Source organism: Rhinolophus sinicus, chromosome 5, assembly GCF_057876585.1.
Source record: "Rhinolophus sinicus isolate RSI-liver-muscle chromosome 5, RSI-T2T, whole genome shotgun sequence".
NCBI classification, from domain to species: domain Eukaryota; kingdom Metazoa; phylum Chordata; class Mammalia; order Chiroptera; family Rhinolophidae; genus Rhinolophus; species Rhinolophus sinicus.
The window spans coordinates 104,158,861-104,177,348 of NC_142505.1; the positions used below are offsets into that span (position 1 = coordinate 104,158,861).

At 48.2% G+C, this 18,488-nt stretch overlaps 1 protein-coding gene across 1 annotated transcript in view; it reads right to left on the minus strand.

Annotated features, from left to right (window-relative positions):
* The window catches only part of LCP2 (lymphocyte cytosolic protein 2), a 40,364-nt gene extending 24,704 nt beyond the window's left edge, over window positions 1–15,660 (minus strand). The window contains exons 1-3 of the mRNA XM_019741050.3: window positions 15,336–15,660; window positions 11,298–11,360; window positions 6,315–6,361 (exon numbers count right to left, since the gene is read on the minus strand). Coding sequence (XP_019596609.3) covers window positions 6,315–6,361; window positions 11,298–11,360; window positions 15,336–15,413 — 188 coding nt within the window. The 5' untranslated portion in view covers window positions 15,414–15,660. The remainder of the gene's footprint in view (window positions 1–6,314; window positions 6,362–11,297; window positions 11,361–15,335) is intronic.
* Window positions 15,661–18,488: the final 2,828 nt, after the last annotated feature.

Genomic DNA, 18,488 nt, shown 5'->3' on the forward strand with positions numbered 1-18,488 from the left:
ACACAGCTTCCCCTTCTCCCACATCCTGCAGCCTTATGACCTGGATACGACCTCTGTGTGTTTTATTGTGTTAGTGCTCCTGGAGCTGAGGTGTCCTGCCTTGCTTTGGCACCCTTGTGGGTGATGTCTGGCTTCCAAGAATCCTCCAATCATCTCTGAGACCTGGAGGAATCAGTTGCTCGTTACACAACTCTTGACAAGAGCTCTAGAGGCTGTTCTTTGACCTGTATCTCCTTCCATTCTCCCCTCCCTGCCTCCTCCTTGGTGACATGGGTTCTTATAAAAATGGAGGAAGTAGTCCTAATTGAGGCGCAGCCTGCAAAGTGGGAGACTTCCTCCTTCTCACGTACCCTGAGGCCAAACTTGGCCAGGGCCCTTGGCGATACTTCTAGTTCCTGGGTGCTGTGAACTAGCAAGTCCCAAAGCCGCAGGGCTGGGAGGGCCTTGGCCAGGACTGCACCACAAGCACACCCTAGCAATAAGCATCCATTCCATGGGGTGTCTCGAACCTTCAGGACATGCGACTCCAGCCTCCCTCAGCACCAAGGGAGTGAACAGGTTCAGTGTTTCCTAAAGATTTGGGGCAGCTGGGCAGAGCCTCGGAGATGGTCTGTCAGGCATCATTTTACAAATGAGGCCACAGAGACCCAGACAAAAGAAGGGACAGGCCCACCTGTGGGTTAGTGACAAAGGCCACCCCTCTCCCCATAACGCACACCAGCCCCAGAAGCCAGGCTCCCTAATTTCCAGGACAGCGCACTTTCAGAGCACCATATCCTGTGTGCATGCCCTTTATTCTGCGTGCTCTCTGGGAGTCAATACTACAGAGCCTATGGCCCATCTGAAAATGGCCCAGGATCTACATCTCTATTAAGAGACCATCTCGAGGTAACAACTTTGGCCTAAAACAAAATGACCAAGTTAGCAAAGACAGTCCTTAGCATCCACAACTTCTTACGTCCCTCATGCCCCTCCCAGATTGACCTCCAATCCCTCCGCTTCTCCCAGCTTTCGGGGAACTGCTGATCAGAGTCCTCTTATCTCCTTAGAACGACAGGATAAACTAATTGTGATACACACCACAGGGACGTCAGAGGACAGAGAAGGAGAGAGGGCAATGTTCAATCCTCTGTCATTATGTCATTGATGAAATGTCACACTTCACTGACTGCCCAGAGGGGTAGATACTTTAAAGCATGGTGGGGGCTTCCCAATGGCCTCCTGACCACACCACCAGAACACCTGGGACGTGGTTCTTTGGTTTCCTGTACACGATTGTTTGGAGGAGCTGAGGGGCGTCCCTCTCCCTGCTCCTTTGACATGTGGGATGGAAGAGGGGATCCCTGTGACTGTCCTGTGTCCTGGCTAGGTCAGGAGGTGGTGGCTGCAGCAGCCACTCCCTTACAATGCCCCCTTTCATTCAACAACATGCAGTTCCTTCAAGTGCCAGTAACTCTGCTGGGAGCTCGGGGTTCCTCAGGAAACAAAACAAAGATCCCTGTTCTCAAAGAACTTACATGCTAGTGAAGAGACAGACAACAACAATGAACATTTCAGGAAGTGAAATTCTAGGTAAGAACTGTGTAGATAAAGATGCAGTGGGGCGGGAGCTGGGTGAGCGAGGATGGGTGCATGGGAGGGGTGCAGTTGCTACTGAAAGCCAGCAGGCCTCAGTGCTGAAATGTCATTTCAGCAGTGACCTGAAGAAGGGAGGTAGGGCTGGGTCGCACCTCTACGCCCCCATCCCACAGAGCTTGGCTGGGCAATGACTGGCTCACAAAGACACTTTGATCCTGAAAGGACCTCCTACTCTCTGTGGTATCTCTCTTACCAGTATCTTTAGCAGCCAGGCTGGAGGCTGCTGGGGCTCTAACTGGCTAAGGAAGGAAATGCCAAACCACAGGCCCTGACAGAGGAGAAGCAAAGAACTGAGAGAGAGCAGAGCAGGGCCTGCCCGCCTGGTTTGTGGCAAAACATGGTCGCTTGGGGTCCTTCTGCTTTGGTCAGCCTCAGAAAACACCTTCCCAGCCACCCGAGACCACGCTGGGGAGCGAGTGAACAAAGCAGCAGTGCTGGTGGACAGGAAAGGGAGGTGGTTGCTGCCTCTATGTGCAAACCTTCCAAATTGTCCCCCACGCCCAGAGGACCAAGTAATAGTGAGTGGCTTGAGGTGACTCATGCCCCTCCTCCCCTCAAACCTCAGGCCTCACTCAGTACGAGGGAGAGAGGCAGAGAGGGCCGCACAGCTGCTAAACATAGTTTTCTCTGCTTTGTCTGGTTTTTAGAGATGCACTGGCCCCGGAAGAGGGGCTGGACCTTCCAAGAGGAAGTCACACCATTGCAACAAGGTGGAATCCTGCCATGACCTGAGTTCCATGCTTGTTGCTTGATGGGAGCCAGTCTTTCACTTCTCAGTCAAAGGCCTCACCTGGTGATGTTAGAAGCACAGGGGCGGGTCCCCACCCAGAGTCTAATGGCAGAGCCCACTCTGTGACCTCAGCAAGGTATTAGCCTTCCCTATGGCTTTAAATACAAAATGTATAATATATATATATTTTGAATAGACTCCCAGTGGGCATCAGCAGACTTTAACACATACTCTACTGATTTAAGCAGCTCCTGCTCAGTTATGCCATGGATATTGAGCTAAGTCTTCTAAAAGAAGGCTCCATTTTCCTATTTAAAAACCGTCCCCCATTACATAATTTGGGGTGTCTCTGGAAGAAACTATGTGCTTAGAAACTGACTACATCTGCAGACAGACAAAGCCTTCCTCACCAGCATCTGCCTTCAGACAAAACGCATTTAATACCAATTTTTTCAATCGTGGAGGAAGGAAATAGAAATATTCAGAGGAGTGTAATCTTGTTTTGGTCTGCTCTACATCAACACAATCTCTTCTTCATGGCCCCTGAGGGTAATGGTCACAGCAAATGAACCCATGTACAAAGGGATTGGAATGCATAAATACTGACTATCGATACCCGTCAAGGGACGGCACCCAGCAACTTATGTGGGCTCCCTCCTTGAAAATCCACCACTCCCCAAGACATAGTGCTTTCCTCTCTATAGATGAAGAAACTGAGGCACGGAGTGTTGAAGTGACTGCCCCCACAGCCCACAGCTGGTAGGAGACTGCTTTCCAACTTGGATCTCCCCGGGGCCCAAAACCCAGGCCTTCCTCTCCTGTAATCCTTCCCCTGTAACAGGATCAAATAATTAGTAAACATTTGAAATTGTGCTCCTTGGGATTTTGCATAAAATAGTAAGAATAGCTAACCTTTCTTCAGTGCATTTTATTATTTCTCCAGTATTCCCTCTAACTTTCTTATTGACCCTGACGGTAGATTCTCTCCACACTCTTTCCTCTGCTTTAGACTTTAGTGACACATACACTAGGCTGCTTGAAGTTTCTTACAGGTCCCTGATGTTCTTTCATTATTATACTTCATTTCTTTCGTCTCTGCACTTCATTTTGGATCGTTTCTAGTACCGTGTCTTCATGTTTACTAATATTTTATTTTGCAACGTCTAATCTGCTGTTAATTCCAAGCAGTGCATTTCTCATCCCAGACATTATAGCTTTTATCTCTAGAGGTTCGATTCGGGTCCCTTTGTATTGCTCATGCCTCAACTTAACTTTTTGAACATATGGACTACAGTTATATCGTCCTTCTCTGTTACTTCCAATATCTGTGGCATTGATGAGTCAGTTTGTCTCCTCATTGTAAGTCATATTTTCCTGCATATTTGTATACCTATTAATCTGATTAGATGCTTGACTTTGTAAATTTTATTTTGTTGGGGGATGGATATTTTTGCATTCCTATAAATGTTTCTGAGCTTTGTTTGGGGATGTAGTTAGGTTACTTGAATTGGTTTGATTTTTTTAATTTTTTCAGTCTTGCTCTTAAGATTCACTAGGGAGGGCCAGACAGTTTTTAGACTCGGGCTAATTATTCCCCACTACTAAGGCAAGGTCTTTCTGTGCACTCTACCCAATGACGATGGGTCTGGATGTTGCCAATTTGTCTGGTAGAAACAGGCACGATTGCCAGCCCTGTGCCTGGCTGCTCTTACCTCTAGAGTTGAGTGGTTCTTTTCAGGTAGTCTCCTTACACACATGCACTGATCAGAACTCTACTGAAGGGGGACCCTCTGCAGTTCTCCAGAACTTTTTCTCAGGGCAGGTCTTCCTTCTCTGATGCCCATTCAGTGAACTCTAGACTTCTTGACTCTTCGCCCTGTCTCCTCGACTCAGAGTTCACCAGACTCCACCTGTATTCCCTGCTTTCTGTACCATGGTTTGGAGACTCTCAGAGCAGTAAGCAATCCTAAAGAGCACTGCATTTGTTTGCTATCTCTCATCGTCTGGTGTCCCATGCCTTGAAAACTGCTGTTTCACATATTTTATCTGGTTATTTCAGGTAGCGGGGTGGTCTCACTACTTCTTGTTTGCCAGAAAGCTGAAGTCTCCATTCATATGACAGAAATGATTGAAGCACCTTAGGACAATCCCTTAGGGACTGGTGGAGACCACTGTACACGGGGGGGTGGGGGGGGAGGGGGGCATAAACCCCATCTACACAGAGCCATGGACAGTCATGTAGCTGACTGTTGCCACAATATAATATGAGCCCTGGATTACCAAATATTCCATTTGTCCAGCTCCATAGAGGAGCTGCATTTTCTGGAACATTCCTTGATTTTAAAACACTGTACGGGCCAAACTGAACATGTCTGCAGGCTGATTCTGGCCCACCAGCCACCAATGCTGTACTCTGTGTGTTAAGTTCTCTCCTTTATATAGAATTGTGGTCTTTTTTCTAGAGCATAACATTTCTGCAAGCATAGACATGTTCTGTCTACATTCTCCAAGATGGTGGTCACCAGCTTTAGGTGGCTAGCGTCTGAGTAACTGAATTTCTCATTTACTTTACATTTAAATAGCCATAGAGGTTAGAAAAAACCCTTAGGAAGAATAATTGTTCTTCAACAACCCTTGTCCCTGGAGATAGACAGCACCAGAGGCAAATCCTTATTTCCTTCTTTTCCGTCAGTCTTTGAGGCGAGGGAAACCTGAGAGTCATATTTTCCTGAATTGACTTCCTCTGGCAGTCCGACCTACTCATGAGACCTCCCACCTCTTCTTCCATTGGCCTACTTCCCTTTCATTACTATGAGCTCTGAGAGCAAGAGAAAGGACCTCGGAGAAGTTCCAGAGTACAGGTTGCAAACTGGTGGCCCCCAGACTAAATCTAGTCCACAGATAGGTTTACTTCGGCTTCCACAATATTTAAAAACATCTGAGCCAACATTTAAAAATTGAGATATATCACCTAAAACCAATATTTCTAGCTACTTTTGGTAAATTCAAATATTGGGCATCATTGGGTCCACACTGACAGGAGCTGAGTAGCTCTTGTTTTCTGGGGTTGGAAAATATGATTCTGATTTGTCAGTCTCCACCACTCCCTATGGTTTCTCCAACAATGAGGCTTTGTGTTGATTACCTTTTTTTATCATCATAATTGTGTTATTATTTTTCTTACTGTGGGGTAACATTTCTCCAAACCCATATTTCATTCAAAGGTGGTAAAATGAAAGAGGAATCGAAAGGGCTTTTTTTTTTTTTTTTTTTTTAACACATTTTACACATTTGTATCACCTGTCTGTCTCCTGTAAGCATTTGAGTATATAAGAGCTTTACTAGAGGATTGGAAAACACATGAGATGATATGCATACTGCAACTTCCCATTTTAGCACCCATGTCAGATGTCAGTAATGGGCCAGGCCCTTATCCCCCCACACCCCCGCTTTCCTTAGGATACTTCTCAACACAATGCCCCTGACAGCCGTTCCCAAGCAGTCAGTACTGGCAGACAAAATGGTGTTACTCACCGTTCTTCATATGGTCCAACCCTCTCATTTTACTGAGCTCGAAACTGAGGTCCAGAAAACTTAAGCAATCACTGAGTCTGTGATGACGCCACGAAACCTCAGGCCTCTTGACTCTGGTGCTATTTTCACAGGCCTAAGCCACCCCTCGCGGGAGAGAGGAAATGAAAACGTGGTCCAGAGTGGGACTTCTCTTTGGTAAGAGCAGCCAACATGCCAGCTGGGCTGCATCTGTTACTTCCTTTCACCGACTCATGTAAATTCTCTTCCCCATACACTGCTCTTGCCTTTGCCTTTCTGCTCGCTTTCCTATTTCAAACCAACAGTGATACATAACTGACTCAGCTCCCCTGACCCGCTCCCCATTCCAATCTCTGTTCCCCAAACCACCCAAGGAAGCAGGGGGCGTACTTACGGCACCCGGAGCTTAGGGAACTTCTGGATGTCGTTTTCTGTCAGGTTCTGAAATGAAGACACCAACAGGTTACAATCCACAGGAAAGGCTCTGGGCCAGGTGGGGAGAGTGAGGTACGGAACAATAGGGAGCCGTGGGAACTGCGGCCCCCTGGAGGGTACACCCCACCCACCCACTCAAAGTGCGCAGTTTCCAGATGGCGCATAAAAGCCTGCAGGCCTGGTGTTGGCAGATCTACTTGTTCAAAAGGAATTCCAAAATATGGATTTTATGTGGAATTTGTTGATTTCCATATATGGACCAATAATTTTCACTTAAACACTAGAAGAGCAAAATTGTGAGGCCAAACGGAATTTGTTTTGTGGGCTGAAGCTGGCACGTTGTGACCTCCGCCCTAGGCTCCTACCCACACATCAGGGCCTTCTCGTCTCTGTATGCGCGCAGCAGCTGTGAGAAGCCAGCCTGACAAAGGAACCTGTGCCCTTGTATTATCATCACACCCTAATCACTTCTTTCACCAAGCTTCTTGGTAGAATTCTCTAGATTTGAGGATGTAATAAACAGGCTTTCCTGAGGGAACTGAAGAAGGAGAGAAGAAAAATCGTATTTGTGACAAACTGACTCCGGGTCTTTGCCTTACAGCACTTCGGTTAATCTTCACATCGATTCGGTGATGTAGGAACCACCAGCGTTCCCATTTGATGGATGAGAAAGCTGAGGCTTGGGGTGTTGAGGGAATTTTAGCTTGTAGGGGACAGAGCTGGGGCTGGAACCCTGCTCTGTGGCAGCTGCAGTCAATTTTCTTTCTGCAAACTTCCCTCCTCCCATGTCTGAGCCCTTTGAGGGTCCTGGTGACCTATGTTGGAGGGGACGAGGGTGGGAAGGATGAGAGAAGACAGCCTGAAGGGAAGTAGAAAGGCAGGGCTACCAATATTGGGAACAAAAAAGAGGGTGGGCACACTCTCTATAGAATCGATGCTGAGAAAAAGAAGGGGCTCCATTGACATTCTAACTGAGGCCGGAGGCTGGGTGCTTCCAATGGGAGCTCTGGAGTCAGACAGCCTGGGTTTGAATCTTGGTTCCTCTACTTAGCAGGTGTCAGATTTGGGGCACATACGTAACCTCTCTGAGCCTCAGTTTCCCTCTCTGTAAAATGGGAATTATTTCCATAATAACAGCCACCTTTCAGGAGGGGGTCTAGAGAATCCAATGAGATGATGTATAGCATGTGCTTGATAGCATGTTGGACACACTGTAATATGAGTAAGAAACGGAGTTAGATGAGTAATTCTCCCTCCGGGGAGGAGCAGCTGGGGTCTGGCTGGCTCTCAGAGCTTAGTGTCTTTGCCTCCTCTCCCCTCTGGACTGGGAGCTGCCTAGAGGGTCGTTTGCTGCCCATTGGGAGGAGCTGGACACACTTCCCTTTGAGTCCAGCTGGCACAGGCCTGGGGCATCTTAGAAATGTGCTTACTGGACGCATCTGCTCCAGCTCTTAGGAGCAGTGGCTGACCCAGGCCCCTCATCAGACCCTGTGGCAGGGTTGAGGCAGGAGTCTTCCAAGAGTCCTGAGAAAATCAGGCTTTCGGTCAAGTTTCTTCACTTTTCCTTTTTTTTTAAATATTACTGAGCCCCCAAAACCACCCCCTCTCAGGGGTGCACTAAGATTCGTGTTCAGAGTGTGACGTGCTGAACGGATGGCTTCCTGGGGGCTGCCAGGGGGATGATAGTTGAGTACGGGGTAGCTAGCCACCACCTTCTGTTTTGCTGAGTCGGGTACATAAGCTGAGGGAATTTGGGGAACAGAGTAGAGAAGGTGGATGTGAGCATGGCTGGTGACACAGAGCAACAGGATGTTAGGAAAGAGCAAGCCCTTTAGAACAGGGATGGTAACTGGGAGAAAAGATGAGAGATGTGTAAACAGGACTTTGGGAGCTTTTGCTATGTGATATAATCCTCTCCTCCACCTCTTTCCAGCACCTTCAGCAAACTCTGGGCTACTTGTACAATGACTTGGAGTTAGATTTGGGGTTTTGCAGGAATATGATTATATGCTGAGTGTTCTCAAGAGGGGCATGAGAGAGAGAGGGGAAAGCTGCAATTCGGCCCTGCCTGGAGAGGTGATGTGGCAGATGCTGCTGCCTGTCTACCCAATATCCACTCTCTCTTTCTCGGTTATGACAAGATCTGGATTTTGTTCAGGGCAGCAAATGTGCCCTGTTCAAAATATATAACACTCTGGACTCTCTTGTAAATGGCTGAAGTCATAGGACTCAGTATGTTTAGTGAGATATAACCTGAGGTCTACTGGATAGAGCCTCTAGAAGTTGTTGCTTTCCTGATGACCAGGTGGGGGGGAGCTGCATTCCCCATGCACTTGTGCACCTTTTACTCTTTGCCCATCTCCCCTTCCTCCTGCCTGGAATGCAGATGTGATGCCTGGAGATGGAGTAGCCATCTTGCCACCATTAGGACAGAAGCCGCAGATTTTCCCATAGGCTAGATGGGGCCTGAGTTCTGTGACTTCCTTCAGCAGCTCACCAGCCCTGAGTGCCCACCTCTAGATTTCTTATCACTTGAGGAAGATAAACTTCAATTTGGCAAAGCCACTGGGGTTAGGTTTCTGTGACATGTAGCCACATGCCTTCCTAACTGATACAGTTTCCAAGCACATTTTCTTCAACGTTCTGGAAACATAGCACCCCCATTCCCCATAAGACAAGGTTCCACCCTTCTCACTGGAAAACAGAATGGCAGCAAAACAGATTCAAGGGAACTGCTAGCTCCTATGCTGAAGGAAAAGGAAGGGAGGCAGGGAGGGAAAAGGAGGGAGAGCGGAAGGGAGGGGAAGGAAGGAAAGAGGAAGAAAGGGGGAGAGGGAGGGGGAAAGACAAGGGCCTTTCACTTTCACCTTCAATAGCAGAATGGTCCTGGATGTTATAAAGTAGAAGTGATAGATGAGAAATTAGAACTCAAATCAGAGCTCAAATTGTACCCAGAGCAGCTGGGATAGAGGGTGGGTTTCAACAGAAGCTGTCTTTAAATACCCCAGTTGCTGAAGCAGGCCCCATGTTCTACTCCCTGCTCTCCCATCCGTCCTCGTGCCCCGCTTTCCACTTCCCTGTTCATACAATGAGCAGAATCTGCAGCATTTTCTGAGGACCTGCCAGGTCCCAGAAGGGGAGCAGAGGAGATAAAGCTGCTCAGATGTCATCTCTCAACCAAGGAAACAACCCTGTCCTCACAGGCCTGAGGCTCACAAGGAGAGTATGGGGAGACTCTCAGGGCTGGAAAGGACTGTCACCCGCTGCCACCCAGTGCAATGTGCTCAGTGAATGGAGGAGGGTGCAAGGGGAGGCTCAGAAAGGACAAGTGCTTATTCGAGGCGACTCAGGGCATCAGGACCGCAACCAGGACCATCCTCAAAGATGCCCTTCCTCCTTCCCACTTGGCCCTGATAAGTCTCTGTTCTCAATGCTAAAGGGACCAGAAGGAAACAGTTCAATTTAGCAGTAATTTGCAAGAACGATGAAACTCCAGGAATTCTATTAGCTCAAAGCTCAATATGAAGAAATAACATTGTTAAAAACTCATGCGGTGTTAGATTAAATTAAATGTGTGCTTTAGTCCAATTATTGGGTGTGTGACTTAGAACATCACGCCACACTTCTGTATATTGTTCCTCAATTCCCTCCCCCAATATACCTTTCTGCTCTAAAACAAGCTTTGGGGAGGTAAAAATCCCATCTTCATCATCTCTGTATTCCCAGCACGTGGCAGGCTCTGGTGTGTAAAAGGAGCTCAGCTTGTCAAGTGAATGGATGGGTGAATGCATTATTGATTGAGGTGGAACAGTGAATAAACATGTCTTACACGGTATATGAAAGCGAAACTCAGACCTTAAAGGACACAGGTTTGGTCTCAATGTCACACTTGAGAGCTTCCCAGAAAGGGGAGGATGACTATGGGTGGTAGTGAGATCATCATCACTGGAGGAAATCAAGCTGATGTTGGTGGCAGGGATGCAACACAGGAAATGGATTGGCGCTGGGTGGAGAGCCAGAGCGTACCACCTCTCTGGCCCCTTCCAGCCCTGAAGTCTCATGGCCTAGTTCCCGCACTGCTGCTGACTGGGCCTTGCAGGAAAGTGTAGCTCAACTTACCCTCCTCCTTCCAAATCCAAATCAGAAACATCCACCCCATGAGACCTTTGAAGTCTCGTTCCCCTTCTTTTTTAAAAGGTGAAGAAATGTGTCCGGAAGGGATGTATTTGTGCAGTCAGGGTCTCTCTTACACACTCGCAAAGGTGTCATTTCACAGGAACTGCTCAGACCACATCCCAACCAGCACCCAAAGCCTCTCTCCCCACCATTAGGGCTGCATCTCTTTCACTCAATGGCGTCGTCCTTAACGCACAGCCACATCTGAGTCTACACTTAAAGCTTTCTGCACTAGGTGAAGGGGAGAGAGCCCTATCACGGGTGTTTAATCGGCCCCAAACCAATTATGTGAATTTCATAGTAAGAAAGGGACGTGACTGAAATAATGAGGGTGAGTCCACTCTTTATTCCACTCCGCGAGTATATACCCCAGAATTCGAGCTGGGAAAAGAGAATCTTCTGTTCTCCCTGGTGGTCTTTTTGTCCCCTGGGACTTCTCAAAGTATGGGTGGTATTTAAATAGATTTTCAAGGCGTGTGATGGGGGCGTTTAGTTATACTTGAATTTCTTCTTTATGCTCTGACTTTAGAATGTACCTTGGTATCAGTGAAAGACCTGGGAGGTATCCCAAATGGAAGGATACTGAGGGGTGGCCAGAGAGTTTATGCAAAACCTCTGCAGAAGGCAAAGGGGGGGTGTGGGGATCCTGCAGACAGGCACTGACCCTGGGCATTCTCAGGGACAAGGTAGATCAGGGGACCCTGCAGCCACTGATTAAAGTTCAGAATAGCTTTGGTCTCAAGGTATCGGACTGGCCAACACTCACCAAAAACCGGGGCCCGTCAATGTGATGCTTCTTCACGGCCCTTTCACAGTCCTTGTAGTTCAGCTGCGAAGAGGAGGGGACGGTGCTGTCAGTGCGGGCAGGCTCACGCCATTGGTTCCCCTCCCTTGCCAGCCCCAGAAGCTTAGCAATTTGTGGTACTTGTGGCTAGCCAGCCTCCCCCCTCCTTCCCCTGTCTCACAGAGGGGCCTGTCCCCACCTCAGCCCTGCTTTCACTAACCCCTCGGGACTCTCTGAAATAGAGAAATTGCCTTGGTCCCAGGCTTCGGGGCCAACCCCTGCAGAAAGAGGGTGCCTTCCAGGCGGCAGAGGGCTGATATGCTCCTCAGGAAGCTAGAGAGGAGCTGAAAGAAGAAAATAAGTAGCACCCATTGTGACCACCCAAAGACAACTCCAGTGAACTTGGTGGTGTTTCCTTCGATGCTTTTTTCTAAGCATACTTCTAAACAGAGTTGAGGCCATGTTTTTATGTATGCAATCTTGTTATTCTGACTTTTTATCTTACAATGAGGTTAAAATGACAATGCAAGCAGCTGCCTCGTGTTACCGCAAACTTATTTCAAACACTAGTTTAATTACTCCCTCATTACTGAGTATTTAGGTTGTTTACCAGACTGCTGCTCCAATAACGATGATATCAGCCGCGAATAATTACCAAATGCTTGCTCTATGGCAGGCACTGTTCTAAGTATTTAAACCAATCTTAAGTCATTGATCCTGACAATTTTTAGATGTACGGTTGAAGGTGCAGAGAGTCAAGTAACGTATAGGAGATTCCATGATAGCAGGTGACAGAGGTGACAGCCGGGCTGCAGAACAAAGCTTTAATGCCTCTGTCTAGAAATGCTCCCTTAGGTTAATCACATTATGACTGACACACAATAAAGTAAACAAGTCTAAGTGCAGCTTATACCCCATCCAGGTCAAAATATAGGACATCGTGGACATTCCTTTGCATCCGGTTTTGTGTCCTTCTGTTTAAGATAAATTGGTCTCAGACTAGAATTATAGGATTAACAGGAACGCTGACTTTTAGGCTTCAGTTTGCTTTCCTAAGGATTCGCATGAATCAGCAACCCTATCAGATACCTGTTTCACCTCGTCCGCAATAGCACAGGCATTTGCATTGGACACATCTCTAAATGTGATGTTTTGGGCTGGAGTATTTAAGGTTAAATGTTTGTCCTTCAGAATCCTGTGTTCTTCTCACAAGTGTGAGTCTCACAGTTTGTGGAGGACTTCGGGGGGTACAAATTTTAAATCATGGTATTTTCTTATGGCCAAGGAGACTAGAAAGTAAACTCAATTGTTGTGACCCTTGGCTTGAAAGGGTAGGATGACTATTAGAAAGCTCCCAGAAAGCTGATTCAGAGGCCTGTGTGCAACGCAAGCAACGTCTGAGGAGCCCTGAGCCTCCATCTTATCTGCGTGCCGTGGGCTGTCAGTCATTCTTGGAATAATTAACCGCCTTTATTCATCAAGTTCACTGTCATCTTTATCAGATGTAGCTCTGATTTTGCAGCGTGCTGACTTCCACTCTAGAAAGACAGATCGCCTGGCAGACCGGAACTTGCCTGGAAGTTTCGTTGTGATCCAGTAACATCTGGGCCTGGGGGCTAGAGTCTATATTTTTAGCAAAGACTTCGATGATTCTCATGAGCACCCAGCTTTGCTTGGCACTGGTCTAGAGCCGTACCTCGGGTTGTAGATCAGACAATTGGGGCCCAGAGAGGGGAAGGGACTGGCCCCAAGTCACACAGTGAGTTGTGGACACAGCTAGGAGTAGAAGCCAGGGCTCTGAGCCAGTGCCTTCTCTACTGCATAGCCCAGGAAAGCTGTCCTGCTAAGTCGAAGGGGATTGGCGGGCTTAAAGGAATATAAAACATGACTTCAGTCCTCAGGGGCTCACATTCCAGATGCAAGATGAGCTAACGTATCTGAGATAGTAAGACACGAAGACCTGCCAGTCTGCCTGGGCACCCCAGCGAGGGTCCAGTGAACAGAGCAGGAAAAAGGGAAGATTGAACATGAATTGTCCCTCTCTCTGCTGAATGCCTTACACCCATTATTTCCTTTAATTCTCCCAACAATCCCACAAGGTTAGTTACTATCGCTATTTAACCGGTGAGGAAGCTGAGGCACAGAGATGTCGAGTAACTAAAGGAAGGTCACCACGCTAGCAGGTGGCGGAGCCAGGAGTGAAACTAAGATGTGTCTGACTCCAGAGCTGGCTGGGGAGATATCGCCAAGGAAGGCCTGACCCCACTGCTTCCTTAGAAACTGCACCTGACAATCAATCCTGTAACTAGGGCATCGGGTGGCTAGGGTCCATCCCCAAGAGATCTGTTCATGCTGGTTCAATTGTTACGTTCTCTCTGAGGACTCAGGTGCTCAGGATTTGGAGGGTGCCTCTCTGAGTCCAGGAGGCTGGGACTTCCCAGATCACAGATGCCCCTCCGTCTTCTTCTTCCTCTCCTCTGCCCTTTTATGCTGAGAGCAGTAACCTGTCCTGGTGCTGCGAATTTGTCCCAGAGTCTGGGATTTCCAAGAAGAAAGCTCTCTCTACCCCAACTCAGGCCAAGGCCATGCTCCCTGAATCATCCCTAACCCATAGTTCATCTCCCTGTGCCAAGGGGGACGTTACTCAGGGATCCTCTTGTTGGACTGGGTGGTGCGATTCTCCTTCTCACATTGGAGATGGGGCCTGTCTGTGCCTCTCAGTCTGTCCCCGGGTTTCCCTCCCTAATTCGTCTCTCCTTTCTTTATGGAGTTAACATGCCCCTTTGTAGCATCTTGGCAAATTTCACCTTGTGCCTTAGTTTATTTGATCTACATTTAAGATAAGTATGTAGAGACTTCCTTCAAAAGTCAGTTGTTCAATCTTAACACCCATAGTCAATTCCTTGGTACCCTGTAGACCCCAGGTTTGGCTCGGTATCCTAAGGAGAGTATTCCACCCCCAGAAAAAAACAGAAACTTGACTTAGATCTCTAAGCCTTGACTTTAACGTCTCCTCTTTATGACAGTCTTGAGCGTCAACTGAATTTACTGCCAGACTTCAGGGATGGGGGTGTGGGAGAATCAAGTGTCCCTCACAAGACTCTGTATCCCTTGGACAGGGAGGGACACAGGGTCCCTTACTGAGTCATGTGGCTTGGGATCTGCCCAAACAGATATATAAACTGTGGTCCCAGCAGCAGATGACCGAGCACAGGGATCCTTGAGCATCTCCACGTCCGGAAGGCAGGACGGCAACATTCAGGCCTCAGCTCTGCCACAGCTTAGCCTCTGACCCTGCCTGGCTAGGCCTCTTCCTCTGTAAGGAGCTCAGTTCCCCTGGCTATAACCTGGGCGCCTATCAGTTTTCTGACCTGCTTCACAAGACTCTCAAAGCTTCAACGAGCCTCTGTCCCATGTAAGAGCTTGCGACCCCTCTTTCAGGGTCATGAGCACCGACTGCCCCGCTGCCACCTCCTGCATTGCTCATCACAGCCTTCATCCCTCCTACCCTGCCTTTTCTTTCTCCTGCCTCCCGACTCCATTTCTCCCTTTCTAGTAAGTAGCCTTGATCTCACGAGTGGTTATAGCAATTCTGCATCTCAGAGCATAGACTTTGAAACCAAACAAGCGTGACTGAAACCCTGCCTCAGTCACATGCAGTCCCTGGGGCTTTGGGCCATTGAACCTCGCTGAACTTATTTTGCAGCTGAGTCAAAGGAACAACAATACTGGAGAGTATTAAATGGGACAGAGCCTCGAGAGCACAAACTCAAACCCTGGCACATACGAGCTGCATATTAATTTGAGGGCCTCCCTTCTCTCCAGCTCTCACTACCAGGAACGCTCAGGGGTATAGGTATAGCTACATGCCACTCGCACAACTGGTGAGGTTGCTGCGAGGTTGGAAGTGCCATTGCTATCTTTTTGCCTCTCATGTGCTGCCTGGACTCCATCTTCAAGCCTCTGTCCAGCCCACCGAGGACATTGCCAGTCCCGCCACCAACAAAGAGCAAGGCTCACCTTCCTGAAATAGTCTGCAAGGCTCTCTGCGTCCCAGGCCAGGACCTCTGAGCGGAAGGGCACATTCCTCAATGCCATGGCTGCTCTCCCAGAGGAAGCTCAAAAGCTGAGAGTGGGCGCTGCACCCATGGACAGAGAACTCCAAATCGAGGGTGTGGAGGCGTCCTTGGCTCTTCCAACTTCCAGTTACCCTTTGGAACAGCCTTGTTGGAGCAAGCGTCTTTTCTGCTGTTACCAGATCCCAGAAAGCAACGTCTTCCTCTGCGAACAAATATGGTCTCTTCTCAGAAAACGACTCAGCAAGTTTCCTTTACCACTTCCTCTGCTGGGCTCTAAATAAGTAAACAAGGAAGCTCAGCTCTGAGGACTGGAGAGACAGAGAGAGCGACAGGGTTGGTGATACCCTGCTGGTCCCAGCCACCCCAGCCCAGTGGGAGGGGTGACGAAGGGGTCATAGACTCTACCGTGAGTCCAAGTAGGCTTCCATTAGAACTCCTGGCACCCACGTGTCTACACCACATTCCTGCTTGGCTGAGCCTTTACTGATGAAAATCTATTTTGACAGTTGACCTAAAATATAGATAATTTCCCACATCAGTGCATTGCTGGGGGGAGGAACCTGACCTTTTCACGCTCGCCAACCACCCCTCAGTCTGTCTCAAAGGGATAAAGCTGAGGTTTAACTCCTTAGAGGTGCTAGGAGAGGATTGTTCATGAGTGAGCTGGGTGGGCACCCAGGGCTGAGAGAGGGGCTGTGCTGGGCAGACCTGGGTTTAATTTCTGATATGATGTCTCTGCCATGTGCCAGCTTAGGCAAGGACGTATGATCTAGGACTCTCACTGAGTCAAGGGGACTTTCCATATTTGTTAAAGAGGAAAACAGAAGGATCACTTCAAATGTACATAAAACGTAGATGCATTTAACTAGACAAACTTAAAGAAAAAGAATTAAAAGAAAAAAACAATAATTGCTATTGATGCTGCCATGTATTCTGTTCACTACTGTTTCCACCATCCGTTCTATCCAGAGCACATTTCCTGGCGTGGCCCTGAGACAGGAGATGGGCACCTGCTGTTGCCTCAGTCGGTTTCAGACTCCGTGTACTCCGCATAGTCTAAATGCCTTGTTAGCAGAGGTTGACTACAGTGGCTAAAAGCAGATGTATTTGTGAGGTCTGACAATTACGTTTGCGAACTCATCCTAGTAAAAGTGCTTCATACCTCATTGCTGAATATCACTACAGTCACCTTCGAAGTACTCCCCTTGGGAAGCTATGCACTGATGCCAGTGCCTAGTCCACCCTTCAAAGCAATTTTGGAACTCTTTTTCTGGACTGGCCATCAGAGCTATTGTTGTATTACCCTTGATGTCCTGAATGTCATCAAAATGTCTTCCTTTCAATATTTCCTTTGTCTTTGGGTAGAGAAAGAAGTCATCGGGGGCCAGATCAGGTGAGTAGGGAGGGTGTTCCAACACAGTTATTTGTTTACTGGCTCAAAACTCCCTCACAGACAGTGCTGTGTGAGCTGATGCATTGTCGTGATGCAAGAGCCATGAATTGTTGGCAAAAAGTTCAGCTCATTTTCATCCAACTTTTTCATGCAGCCTTTTCAGCTCTTCCAAATAGTAAACTTGGTTAACTGTTTGTCCAGTTGGTAGAAATTCATAATGAATAATCCCTCTGATATCAAAAAAGGTTAGCAACAAGTTCGCGAACTTAATTGTCAGACCTCGTAGGCACCATTGCCGCCTCTGAAGACAAGTTCACTGCTCCGTCTCGTGCTCCAGGCACGCACACATGGGCGGCCACGGCTCTGATGCTTGAGGAAAGAACCCAGCTCAGTTGCATTTACTGAGTGATGCTGCATTGGTCCTGAGGTGGTGCCTTCCTGAGCTTTTTCGAGGGTAGCTTTGGCCATGTACCATGTCCGCCATTGTACGCACCAGCCTCGCCAGATCGTTGCAAGTGTCAGTGAGGTTGGCATTTCATCCCAGGCCGGGCACCTTTATGGAGGTGGTCCATAAACTTAGCTGGTGTCATCCTCCCTCCCAGGGTACTGGGGGGGGGGGCGGTCAGTGGAGGCAGCCCAGGCTGAGAACTCCTCACAGGGCCTGGACCTAAGCATGCTCTCTCATAACTCGCCCTGCTCCACATGGCATGGCCCTACTATTCAAAAGCCCACCACTGCTAAGAGAGATCACTTCACTTTCCAGTCACCAGAAGAGTGGCGAACAATAAAATACCATTTGAAAAAAAGGGAGAGAGATAAATCACTTCCAAGTAGAATGATCAAAGAAGATGTCATGGAATTAGCTGTAATTTAAGCAAGGGGAAGATGGAGGGCATTCTGGACACACGCATGCATGTGTGTGTGTGTGTGTGTGTGTGTGTGTGTGTGTGTGTGTTGGAGTGTACTTCATGAGCAAACAGAACACACCACACCTGTGGAAAGGAACATTCAAGATCATCCTGAAAAGTAGAAACAAAATTTTTAATGACATTCATTCCCACTGCCTACAGAAAAGCAGGCCTTAGAATTAAGGAATCACTAAATATGAGGCTTTGAGGGAAGAATTATCCAGTACACATAGCCCAGATGGGCAATCCACGGAGCCCATTTAGAAAAAAGACACAGCAGTTAAGAAAGCTGGTGACAGCCATGATGATGATCAGAATCATCACAGATGCAGCACGTGGGGTCCTGCGTGTGCGCCAGGGAGGGACCGAGAACTGTGCACTAATTATCTCACTTAACTGTTGGCACCATTGTGACTCCTGCTTTACAGAAGGGAAAACTGAGGCTCAGAGAGGTGAAGCATCGTGCCCCCTTGCACCCCGCATGTGGGTTGTGCAGTTGGGTCTCGCCTGGACTCTCTCTGAGTTCAGAGCCCCTGTCCTTTACCTCTCTGTCACCTCAAGCTCTGAGATGTTACGTAAATTGCCCAAGCTGGCGTAGGCATTCAAACCCAGCTGTGTCTCCAGAGCCTGTGCAATTTCCACTCTATCCATCTGCCTTCCGCGAAGAGCCAGTGAGGTTGTCAGTCTGGACAAGGTAAGAAGAGGATGCAGCCCTTTCCAGGAGGCAGGCCTTTGGTGACCCCGCCCCACAGGACCACAGGTCTGTTCCTCAGAAAGGGCAGCTGTGCAGGCG